The 12,845-nt window shown below is 39.4% G+C and overlaps 1 protein-coding gene across 1 annotated transcript in view; it reads right to left on the bottom strand.

The window, feature by feature from the left end:
• The window catches only part of LOC149284250 (sushi, von Willebrand factor type A, EGF and pentraxin domain-containing protein 1-like), a gene marked incomplete at its 5' end in the record, with an annotated part of 99,793 nt that overhangs the window by 61,614 nt on the left and 25,334 nt on the right, over positions 1 to 12,845 (bottom strand). Inside the window, 8 exons of the mRNA XM_089496931.1 lie at positions 2,093 to 2,287; positions 4,317 to 4,425; positions 6,196 to 6,317; positions 7,326 to 7,520; positions 9,566 to 9,697; positions 10,286 to 10,393; positions 11,280 to 11,409; positions 12,388 to 12,506. Of these exons, the coding sequence (XP_089353057.1) occupies positions 2,093 to 2,287; positions 4,317 to 4,425; positions 6,196 to 6,317; positions 7,326 to 7,520; positions 9,566 to 9,697; positions 10,286 to 10,393; positions 11,280 to 11,409; positions 12,388 to 12,506 (1,110 nt within the window). The remainder of the gene's footprint in view (positions 1 to 2,092; positions 2,288 to 4,316; positions 4,426 to 6,195; positions 6,318 to 7,325; positions 7,521 to 9,565; positions 9,698 to 10,285; positions 10,394 to 11,279; positions 11,410 to 12,387; positions 12,507 to 12,845) is intronic.

Here is a 12,845-nt window from a genome sequence, read left to right as displayed (position 1 = left end):
CCCCACTAAAGCAATTATAACATGTATTATACAGTGGTTAGCTCAGTGCCCATATTGGACTTACACATACACATTTTACATGCAGGGAAGGGTTGGCAACATTCAACCCAGGGGACAAGTCTAGCCAAGTAGCCCAGTAATAAAGCAGCCTAATACTAACGTGGCAGAGAAATTGTTCCCTGTGTGTTATCTACCCCTGTCCAAAATATAGTTGCAGAAAGAGAATGCATAGAAACCCAATTAAAGGTACAGAAAAAAGAATATAGCCAGAAAAGTGGCGGACCCTTTCTGCTCTCTTGGGCGTTCAGGCTCCCTGTTCAATGAGCCATTTAAAAGGGAGATCACTGATCTCTCTGCTTAGGCCGAAGGTAAATATGTCATTAATTATATATAGATTACCTATAAAACACTCAGACCTTCTCTCTTTACTCGTTTAAACCCCATTTATAATGTGGGTCAGCAACATGTAAAATGTATATGTGTCCCTTAAAAAAGATTGATATGGTAGCCCTAAATAATGCATTTCTAATTGAGTTAGATGGATTATTTCAAGTTACATACAACCACATGTGGGAATTCTCAGGGTTTGACCCTGAGTCTCTGGGTTTTTGCCTCAATCTCAGGGTGTCAGGATGAAAGGGCAGATTCTCAGGATCACACAACTGACTTCTTCCTATTGTATACTGCTGTAAGACTCCTAGTTGTTTTTGTTTTGCTACAGTATACTATGGTTGATATCACTACAACTCAATTAAGTGTATCTTTAAATTATGACAAGTCAAGGTTTCCTCGAGGACCGGTATTATGGCCATTTGGGTAACATATTTGGAGACGAACTACATAGAATGTTCATAGTGGGCTTACTATTTGAAGAGGGTTACTATTTGAAGAGTCTCAGGATCAGTTCATTTAAAAAGTTCCCAAGTATGCATACAACCATCATGTAAAATATGGAAGATATATTGACACTGATTTATTGGACTAAAATGTTGTAAAAAAGTGTCTAATTTGACACTTAATAATACAAAATATGATAATGGTTTTCTATTGTGACATATTGTGGGAATTATGTGATTCTTCTACGTGGAGTATTGGTACGTCTTGTGTGGTATACCCCCCACCTCCTTCTAGACTGTAAGCTCTTTAAGCAGCATCGTCCCACTTGTTACCGTAATTCCAAATTGTTATGTGATGTACTACTTGTTATGTCCTATTAACCCACAATACAGAGCTACAGAATATGCTGGCACTATATAAATCAGTGAATAACATTATTGTCTGTATACACTGTTCTACGAGTAGAGAAATGCCACATTCTAAGCTCATACATTTGCATCTATGTGCGTTTTATAAGAAAACGTATATAGAATCACATTTATTTGGGCATCCACTCTGCCAAAAGCAGGTGCTACTCATAAATATTGCTATGTTTACAGGGACATACGTTTTGTCCTTGTATACTACAATCCTTTTCCACGTGAACCATGATAATTCTAATTTGTAATTATATTTTTGCAATTATATTTTTAGTGAGAAGAGGAAAAATAAATACATATGCTTGGACTTGGTTGAGGTTAAAATGATTAGATAGTTAACTACAGTAGGTATAGTCCATCATGTTCAACCTTTTCAAAAATTCTGTGTTTGAAATAAAGGCAAGCCCTCCCTTCACCCAGATTGTGGTAGATCAATCGAATAGCTTCCAGAAGTGGATGAGATGAATAATAAAAATGAAACCTGTATAGTATAGGCATAAGGCAAGGCCAATGTACAAGTAAGGCTTGAAGGCTTACAACTAAAAGTGTGTACACTGGAAATTTCTTCTTTCATCAAATTTGATCTTTTAAGATCTATTAACATGTGAGCTTAGTAAAGGATTAAATTCCTTAGAAGACAATCTTCCAGGTTAACTGTAATTCTGATCCCCCATCCCCCAGTCACCATTATATCTAGCAATGCTGGTTTGAAATGCCCACAGCTAACTTGAGTTTTTGGGCATCTGCCTGGCTTGTCCCTGTGGATGAACAGGATTTGTTTGCAGTTACTCAAATCAAAAGCAATTTTTCTCATCCTTACATCACATTTCTCTTACCTGTTATGTTAAAAACAAATTTAACTTTCTGATCTGTCATAGGGATATTCGGTCTCTTTTTGTGTCTCTTAACACGTAGTGGTGCTGTATGTGCGGAATCAGACAGAGGCTTTTCTGTTTCTTCTTCATCTGTTACATCAAAAAAATCATCATAGGCATAATCCAGCCTATTGCCACCTCCCCATCCACCAGGTCCTGAAAAAAGTGTAAACCTTAGTATGTTTCTTCAAAGATACAGTAACAAAAGTTTAAGAAAGTTTCCATCTCTATACTTATTTTCTGTTAGTTGGTTTTACATTCCCTGTATACAGTTGTTAAAGCATGTTGCAAATAATAATCATGTTCTACATGTATTATGGAATTTTGAACATCATGATCTGGAATGTAAAGTTCAGCACATACACTGGGGCAAAAAAGTATTTAGTCAGCCACCAATTGTGCAAGTTCTCCCACTTAAAAAGATGAGAGAGGCATACAAACAAACAAGATATCTGGCTCTCACAGACCTGTAACATCTTCTTTAAGAGTCTCCTCTGTCCTCCACTCGCTACCTGTATTAATGGCACCTGTTTGAATAAAAGACACCTGTCCACAACCTCAAACAGTCACACTCCAAACCCCACTATGGCCAATACCAAAGAGCTGTCGAAGGACACCAGAAACAGAATTGTAGAGCTGCACCAGGCTGGGAAGACTGAATCTGCAATAGGCAAGCAGCTTGATGTGAGCAATTATTTGAAAATGGAAGACATACAGGACCACTGATAATCTCCCTCGATCTGGGGCTCCACGCAAGATCTCACCCCGTGGTGTCAAAATGATCACAAGAACGGTGAGCAAAAATCCCAGAAAAACACGGGGGGACCTAGTGAATGACCTGCAGAGAGCTGGGACCAAAGTAACAAAGGCTACCATCAGTAACACACTAGGCCGCCAGGGACTCAAATCATGCAGTGCCAGACGTCGCCCTGCTTAAGCCAGTACATGTCCTGGCCCATCTGAAGTTTGCTAGAGTGCATTTGGATGATCCAGAAGAGGATTGGACGAATGTCATATGGTCAGATGAAACCAAGGTAGAACTTTTTGGTAGAAACTCAACTCGTCGTGTTTGGAGGAGAAAGAATGCTGAGTTGCATCCAAAGAACACCATACCTACGGTGAAGCATGGGGGTGGAAACATCATGCTTTGGGGCTGTTTTTCTGCAAAGAGACCAGGATGACTGATCCGTGTAAAGGAAAGAATGAATGGGGCCATGTATCATGAGATTTTGAGTGAAAACCTCCTTCCATCAGCAAGGGCATTGAAGATGAAACGTGGCTGGGTCTTTCAGCATGACAATGATCCCAAACACACCGCCCGGGCAACGAAGGAGTGGCTTCGTAAGAAGCATTTCAAGGTCCTGGAGTGGCCTAGCCAGTCTCCAGATCTCAAGCCCATAGAAAACCTTTGGAGGGAGTTGAAAGTCCGTTTTGCCCAGCAACAGCCCCAAAACTTGCACAATTGGTGGCTGACTAAATACATTTTGCCCCACTGTATTGACAATAGATTGTTTTGCTTGAATAAGTGTATTTATTGGTGAGAAAGTAATGACACATGTTTTGCATGGTGATTTCTTTTTCATACGGCATAAAAGTATCATAAAAAAAACAAACTAGTGCATTTGACCAATGTTTATTGATAGATCTTGCTGTCATCATGTTCCTTCTTATAGTCACCAATTAAACGCAGTTGGGAGTTGATGCTATGTTTCAGAGTACCCTGTTCTTGATCATACTTGGGAACTCCCCTGCCATCGTATACTTGCCTCTGCCTTATTCTGTATACTAGGGGCTACAACTGTGTTCCTGGAGCAGTGGACCATTCTCTTTACAAACTGGTGGCATAATCTGTGTGACACCAAGGCACTTGGATGTGACATTATAATTTAATTTCTTCAGTCATTGGTAGCGTGGCCATTGAGGGAGAGCATGGTATGAGATCTCTTCCGTTAGGGACTAAATGAGGAGAGGTGGGATCATGTCACACCGCGAGTGCAGGTGGGGAGGTTAAAGCTCCTTGAAATCTTGGATTTAGCTAAAATTAGTGCATTCTACTCAATACTGTCCTTTGCCTTGGTAAATTCATCTACATCCAAATCAAAGCACAACTTGATAAACAATATGTAGCGATACACCTATAGAACAAGGTAATAATAATGTATTCTACTGCTTTTTAGGTCGTTACCTATGGCAAATCCATTTTCATAATCATAATTGTATTCAAGGCACTGTCTCTGGTATTGATCCTCGAGTCGGCAATCAATGTCATCGACATCACTACAGAATGAAGGAACCTGGAGGAAATAACAAGATCATTCATTTTACTAACATAACATGCGGAATGTACAAAACAATGCACTCATTAAGCCAATATATTTCTCTTATAAAGTAAAATGTGCTAGGGTCTTCACTCCCCTATAGACGTACCGGGACGTCCAAAAAACGCCTATTAAGAAACCGCTATGGACGTCCCGGTACGTCCAGCCCTTCTTGCAGCGTCAGGGACACATCCCTGCCGCTGCATGGGAGATCAGGCTGTCGTTTGACAGCCTGGACTCCCCACTGACAGCAGAAGCCGGCATCGCCAGCTTTCTGCTGTCCGATCTGATGTAACAGCTTCCGGCGTGAAAGCTGCCCGATCGCGCGATCTGGCATTCCCTTCCGGGTTACATCAGCAGGGGATATCCTGCCCTCCGATGAGGCACAGACGCTGCGATCTCTATGCACGTCTGTGAGGACCTGCAAAGAGATCACAGTGTGATCGGTGCAGGGGGATCGCGGGGAGGGGAGTGAGAAACCATGTCTCTCACCCCCTCCCGTCCTGAAACAGTGAAGGAAAAAAAACACGTTAATTCATTTAAAAAATAATAATAAAAAAATCATTAAAATAATAATATATATAATAATAAATGCCATCACTGGCATGTTCAGGAGGTCCCTAAGAGGACCTCTAACCATTTTTTGTGTAAAACAAAAATATTTAAAAAAAATAAAAATATATATATATATATATATAAAAAAGATAATAAAAAAAATAATTAAAAAACCTTACATCCCATTGCCCTAGCATAACATCTACCCAGTATAACCCTCCTGCCCCCGTTCACAACCCCAAAACCCGTTAAGCCATAGGCATAAAAATTATACAAAAAATGTACACCTTATAGTATGCTCCCTGGTGCTGGGAAAGTATGGAAAATCTATATAAATCAGGTATTTCTGAAATCAGGACACCCGAATTGATAAACTTGGAGAGGATTTTCCATCACGTTACCTAATTTTGTTTTTTTTTCTAATTTTCACTAGTTTTTACTAAATTTCTCATTCTAAATTTTCAGCTAATCATTCAACTATGGTATCAAAAGAAAGCTCTATCTCTCCTTGAAAAAACAATATATATTTTACATGGGTACACTACTCACAGGAAAAGAGAATAATCGCTGAACCGATGGCAAAAACCCCTGGGATTGAAGGGGTTAACCAATCAATGACAAAAAATGTAAAAGGTTGCAAGGTTCAGTAAAGTGGTAGTTTGAAGGACAGTTGCTGTTTCAGTTAATTTGCTTTACTGTGCATTATGTAGGGCAAGCCATCACAAATTTCTCCTGCAAGATGGACTGAGTGTGTATATCACATGGTTAAATGAGAAATATGACTTACTAGAAACCCCCAACATTAACCATACATCATACAGGGCCAGCTAAGCTCATCTTGCATTGGCTGCAAATGGCTCTTCATAATGTGCAATGACTTTAGTAAGTTTATGTGTACTCAACTTCAAACTCCTGCCTTAGTGAATAACCCAGTTATATACCATTATCTTTAAAGACAGAATCTTTCTGGAAGGTTGAAGTGTTATTTAATGATTACTGAAAGTAAGATGGCATTCAGCTGATTAGGTTAGGCTTTGCTTGTTTTGTGGGAAGTGATTTAAATTACTTATCACATCTACAGATAACATTATTACAAAAAGGCTATTAACATTATATAGACATGTAGCTTATAGGTTTTAAATATTGGTAAGAAATTCTACAAAACAAAAAAAAAAAATACTACTAACCTACCATTTTACCAAGGGAACTCTGGAAAGCATCTGCAAGATTTTTCAGGATATTACTGTCATCACATCGTGTTGCCTTATAGAGCATCTCGAATGATTTAAAACCGTTGTTAGCATATCTCTTTACTGAAAAGATGAACAAAATATCATTTAATAACTTTCAATCTTCTTTCTAATTGAAAACAACATACTGCAAGATAAAAGTATCTTTTAAGACTGATCATTTTTCCAGAAGAAAAACGAATTGAAAAACGACATCAAGTTTAAAAAACACTAATAACATTTAATTTTTAAATAAAAGAAAAACGGACATTAGCGACACTGATAGATGAGTTTATTAACATAACATTTGGTTGCTGATGCAGTCACTTGGACACATCAGATAACCCAGTTGTTCTTGCTGGAGACACTCGCCAGGGTGTACCCTTCATAAGGCAAAACGCACCTGCCATAAAAAAGCCACTGTGCTTATTGTATATTGTATATGTATATGGCGCAGAATCACAAATACATGAGTAATTTGTTAGAAAACATATTGAACAAAATGTATGTTTGCTGAAGGTGTTCAAGTATAGCCCCCGCCATATGTACAATGCTTTTTACAGTGTCACAGAATACCATACCTGGGAACTCTCCATGTTTGACCTGGAGTCTCCAGGTAAGCTCCTTCCTTTTCCAGGCAGGGAGTTGGTGTTTAGCCATGCCAACTCCCCATCCACTAAAGATTGCCTGCCCTACAACTGCCATCTCTTAAAGCCATTCCCCAGAAGAGGGAGAACTAGGGGTAGCCTACCCTTGAAAGTTCCCAGGTATTCTATGTACACATGAGAACACAGTCATACTTACCTGTAGTGGACCTTGTCATCATATATGCTGATGACATGTTCACTTTAGAGTATTTGTCACCTCAACATCGGTCCCCATAGTTCACCCACTGTTCATTGTTTAGCCAATAAACCCTGGATAGGTGGACATGGCAGGTTAGCTTATAGAAAATAATTCTGCGGTAAAATATCTGGGCCAAAGTGTTTAGTATTATTAATATACAACCATAACCATATTTGGCATCGTATTTCTGTTCTTCTTTTTTAATCTTGAACACCTTTACCTTGTTATTTCATTTTTTCCACTTACCTGAACATTCTGGCCAGTCAGTTGTATGTGGTGGCCTCCACAGCCCATCGCTCAGTGCACAGTAAAAGTTCTGGACTGATCCCTCTGCCACAGCATAGCCTTCCCGACACACTAAAGTACAGTTCACACCTTCCACATCTTTGGAACAGACATATTCTCCATTCTGTGGAGTAGCTGGAATCTCACAAGGTGAACCTATAGGTACATTACTTGTATTAATTAAGTCATTATTATTAATCACTAACAGTGTTAATATAGTAAAATAGCAGTTACCTTGCTACCTTAAAAACACACTTTGCTTTCATATAAAAAAAATACAGATGATAGAATTAAGGCAGTTTATAAAATATGCATTTTTATTGTTTTGGTAACTGAATAACCGAAATTCCAATATATTAACTTTTTTAAATTGAGGATAAATCATAGTAGTTAGCATCAACGGGATCAACAGAAGTCAATTTACTGTCGATTGTTTTTACCCAATCCCCAAAGGGAAATGAGGCAACTTAAATAGCTGCTAGTAACTAGACTTGGGCACCAGGGGGCTCTTCGTGTTCGTCTTCGTGCTCGTCTTCGGCAAAAAAAAAACTTCGTATTCCGCGAATATTCGCCTGGTCCTGTCTTCCCTTTGGGCCAATATTCGCGGACATTCTTCGTGTTCGGGTTTTCTTCGTTTTCCCCGGTTAAGGGGTTAAAACGGGGTTAAAGTCGCTCTGGCGCCAGGAGTTTAAATGTCCGTATGAGCAACTCTATTGGTCGTCAGCAGGGGGCTCGTCTGCCATTGGTTGATGGCAGACGAGCCCCCTGCTGGCGACCAATAGGGTCGCTCGTTCAGACTGTTAAACTCCTGGTGCCGTAATTGTCCGGCAGATCCCGCTGGTCTCCCTGTTCTATCATTTATTAACTGATAGAACAGGGAGACCAGTGGGATCTGCCGGGTAAGTTGCAGCACTGGGATTTTAAAAGTCTGTACGAGCGACTCTGTTGGTCGCTCGTACAGACTTTTAGGGTCCTGGTGCTGTAACTTACCCGGCACATCCCACTGGTCTCCCTGTTCTGTCGCTCGTACGGACATTTAACTAATTGAACAGGGAGGGAGACCAGTGGCATCGGCAGGGTAAGTTGCAGCATTGAGGTTTTAAAACCCCAATGCTGCAACTTACCCGGCACATCCCACTGGTCTCCCTCCTTGTTCAATTAATTAAATGTCCGTACGAGCGAACAATAAAGTCGCTCGTACGGACATTTAACTAATTGAACAGGGAGGGAGATCAGTGGCATCGGCAGGGTAAGTTGCAGCATTGGGGTTTTAAAACCTCAATGCTGCAACTTACCCAGCAGATCCAACTGGTCTCCCTCCCTGTTCAATTAGTTAGGGGTTAACTTTGTTTTTTAAAGGGTTAAGGGGCCGTGCAAGTGAGCCTATTGGTCGCTTGCACGGCCCTTTAACCTATGGATTTCCGCTCCCTTTAACCCCTTCGATGCTGTGTTAGATAACGCAGCATCGAAGGGGTTAACGGGAGCGGAAATCCATAGGTTCGCTGTCAGGGGTTACAAAGACCGTGCGAGTGAGCCTATTGGTCACCTGCAGGGTCTTCCTCTGGCATCAACCAATTGGTTGATGCCAGAGGAGGTCCCTGTAGGCGACCAATAAGCTCATTCGCACTGCCCTGTAACCCGTGACGGCGAACCTGCGGATTTCCACTTCGGGGAACTGCCGCGAAGCCGCGAAGACAAGGTAAGTTAGAAGAGGGGGGGAGAATGGTAGACGAAGACGAAGACAATCACGAAGATCTTCGTGGTGTGTGTCTTCGTCTTCGCCTACGTTTTACCGCCGCCGTCTTCTCTTCGGCGTGTCTTCAGAACGAACACGAAAACGCACTCTTCGTGTTTGTTTCCATGTTCGCCCGAAGACGAATGCACAAGTCTACTAGTAACACATGTAAGATGTGTGAGATCGTCAAGTTATAAAAATACCTATCATTTGCATATTTTTATAATACCCACAGATTCAATATGCTAATGGTGGCAAAAAGTGACAACACTTCTCCCTCTTACTACACAATCAGCAAAACAAAAATCACCTTTGTCAATACGGGCTTTTGCATAATTACTTGAATGGGTCTGGGGTGTTGCATCCTACAAGGATAGGATCTACCAAGATCAAAACAGCTGTATGTGGGTCCAACTAGGAGGCATATTGTGTAGGAAACAATCAGTCAATCAATGGGGTTCCATACCTTTAATGACAATATGAATCTCACAGGTCCTGCTGTTTCCAGATGGATCTGTCGCAATATATTGAACAATGGTTTCTCCGTGAGGGAAAAAATATCCAGGTGAATGAGTTTTTGTTACAAGTAAAGGTGAACCTGAAAATAACACATTTTTGTCAACAGAAGTCAAAATTCCTGAAGTATCTGGCTTCACTACTTTGCCATTTCTGTTTAATGTTTTTTGTTATACCAATTCCTTTACAGAAACATTGTATTTCTGCGGTGATCAGAAAGATCCTGCGCGTGTTTTTAAAAAAAAAATAAGGTATTTTAAGTGCAGGTTCGCTCAAAAATCTATTGTTTTACATCCACTTAAAATCGGAAGTATAACCCATTGCTTAAATTCCCCAAAACAATTCCCCAAATATAGTGATAAAACAGATCATGACATCCGGAGAAGGTTATATACAAATTATTCACTGTCCTTTAGGTGTTGTGGGTTACCCCAGCCCACTAAGCATTTGTAAGGGCTACTGGCTCTCCTGGCTACAACACAGACCAATCGTTGTAATCGTTGCAAAATAACCTTGAAGTCTCCCCCCTAGTGTGGGTTTCTATGTAACTAATTCCATTAACCAACACTGTATATTCCCTCATATACCCCAGAGCAGCAAAGGGTTTACTAGAAAATCAGAAAAAAATAGTATATTCCCACAACGGCTATGACTGGGGTACTTATCTCACCAGAGTTGTCTGAGAATTGTGGTTCCTCCCACGTTGCACTTTGTGTATCACCAGTCGCTTGTATTGCTGGTGGGGATCGGCACCTGTCAATAACTGGGGGGTCCACATCTTAGAAGAAAAATGATAAAGAATTCACACATTTGCTTTAGAATCCTGTGGATTACAACATCATTAACAGTTCAATGGCGCAAAAAAAAAATGTTATTTTTTTTAATACCGCAATTTAATTTCCATAAAATTCAATGCATGTCACTTTTAATCTTCTGAGATTAGCAACTTTATGTGGTGTCTGGCATATGGAGCTAACTTAATAAGGGACAAGTAATTTGAGCTCACACTGGTCAAACCATCCCTCCAAATACCTTTTTAATGGAATTTAGTAATCAAAGGACCCCTGAGGTTAATCATTTTGTATAACCTTCAGGAATGCATGTGAATGCAAACCAAATTTGTAAAACTGCAGTTTTAAGATGTTACAAAGAAGTACAAAATTTAGCAAAAAAAAAAAGAGAGAAATTAATCAGAGCCATTACAGATTTTCTTCTTCACAAGATCATCAAGCATCGTTTTTAATACATTCTCTCACATTACTGAAATGCTTTGACTTACAAAACACTGCTGTCTGATTGGTCATTTATTAAAATGTCTTTGTTCAGTGTTTGAAATCTGGAGGTGTCTGATTGTCCACAGTGTCTCGTTCTTGTTTTCGAATACAAGTGGATCGAAATAGTCTCTATCAGTCATAAACCAGAAATCTGAAGAACAATGTATCCAAAAAGACTTTTGTATCCTATATTTCTGTAGCTCGATAACCCTTGTGGCGATACAATGGGTATAGAGTGGCCACCATGTTTTCTTTCCAGACCAGCGGACAGCACAGAAGCTAAATTCATGAGATTTAATATGATTCATGATCATATTAAGATCTGAAGAACCCACACGTGTTAACTAAAGTGTATTCAGTATATCATATAGTTTACAGTTCTAGACTTACCAATAACCTTGATCTTAAATGTACAGCTTGCCTGATTACCAGATGCATCAGTGGCTGTATAAGTAACCATCACTTCTCCAATTGGAAACATATGAGGGGGTAGGAATGCTGGACTGCCCTGAATAGATACCTTGAAAAAGAAAATTCAAAGTGTGTATGAAGAGTTAATTTGTGAAGGAAATATATCTACTAGCATGTTCTTTTTTTCTTCCTACAGGTCATAGTCCAGAGAAATTTACTGCAATTGCACCAAAAAATATTCATCCTGATTCTACAATGACCAAATATATGTTCTAACACTTTATAATGTTTAGGAAAGCCATACTGCAGATGACTTGATGACCCTTTTTAGCACTCAGTTCCGAGCACACAGTTAAGTAGCATCCTAATGCTTTTACAGTATCACTTCACAGTGAGCCTACTGGTAGTATAGCATTTATCTTCCTGTGCACACACTCTATATTTTTATACTGCTATTTTCCTTAATATTTATATCCTCCATTATATCATATTCCCAGCAGTAGCTGGGAAAAAGTGTAATAACAATAATATGACTTAAAGCATCAACAGGTAAACTATAGCAAAAAAAAGAGAATCACGATTCTCAGCCGGTAGCGTTGCAAAATTCACACTTAAAGGGACAGTCTAATGTCATTGACACCCCTTTTATAGAAAAATCCTATGTAGTATGTACTACTTGTACTACTACTAAAGTGCATCATTTCAAATGGAAAAAACATAAATTACCTCCCTGACAATGCTCCAAACTTTCTTTCTCATTCCATGATCCAAAATGTCTTACCACTTACCACTGGTTAGCTTTTTATGCTGTCAATCAGTGGCAGTAAAGTAAAAATAAAATCTATAGGAGTATGTTCTTGTCACTGATTGACAGGTTAAGCAGCCAATCAGTGGCAGGAAAGTGCTCCCATTGAGATCAATGGGAAGACTTTACATATGTACACTGGGGTTAATATACAGACCCCTGCACACAGCATTCAGAAGCGCCAGCACTAGAGCTGACTGGAGGTGAGTACATGGCTGTCATGTCCATATACTATTTCCCATAAAGAATTGTAATTAAAAAGCATATTTTCTTGGTGCTCACTTCTTCACCAGAATTGTCCTCGGCTACAGGTGCACTCCAGTCTACATGGGCTGAATTTTGGTGTTCAATGTTCTGAGCCACAATGTCATCTGGACAGTTGATTTCAGGGGGTTCGACATCTGTCACGAAGAACATCATATATCAAATTAACAAAAATAAAAATACACTATTACACTTGATTAAGACATCTTAAAATGATTCTGTTTAATAAAAAAAAAAGATGCCACAAAAGCTTGAAAATAACTTTGGCTTAGCACTGTATTTGCAGCTTTACTATAGTATACTCAACCAAACAAGCTAAAAAACAAAACAAAAAACCAACGTTTATAAGCTTAGTTCACTAACATAATAGTTTTTTTTAAAAAATAATAAGAGGGTTTTCAGAGGTGACCAATGATTGCTTCCCCTTATAAACTTGCGATTAGCTATTTAAACCTCTGGTTTCAATTTCTTAGTGA

The sequence above is a fragment of the Sceloporus occidentalis genome, unplaced genomic scaffold (assembly GCF_023333645.1).
Source record: "Sceloporus occidentalis isolate IW3139 unplaced genomic scaffold, rSceOcc1.0.p SCAF_96, whole genome shotgun sequence".
Taxonomy (NCBI): Eukaryota; Metazoa; Chordata; class Lepidosauria; order Squamata; family Phrynosomatidae; genus Sceloporus; species Sceloporus occidentalis.
The sequence above is the reverse complement of the archived record's forward strand: the minus strand, read 5'-3'. Positions and strand labels throughout refer to the sequence as shown.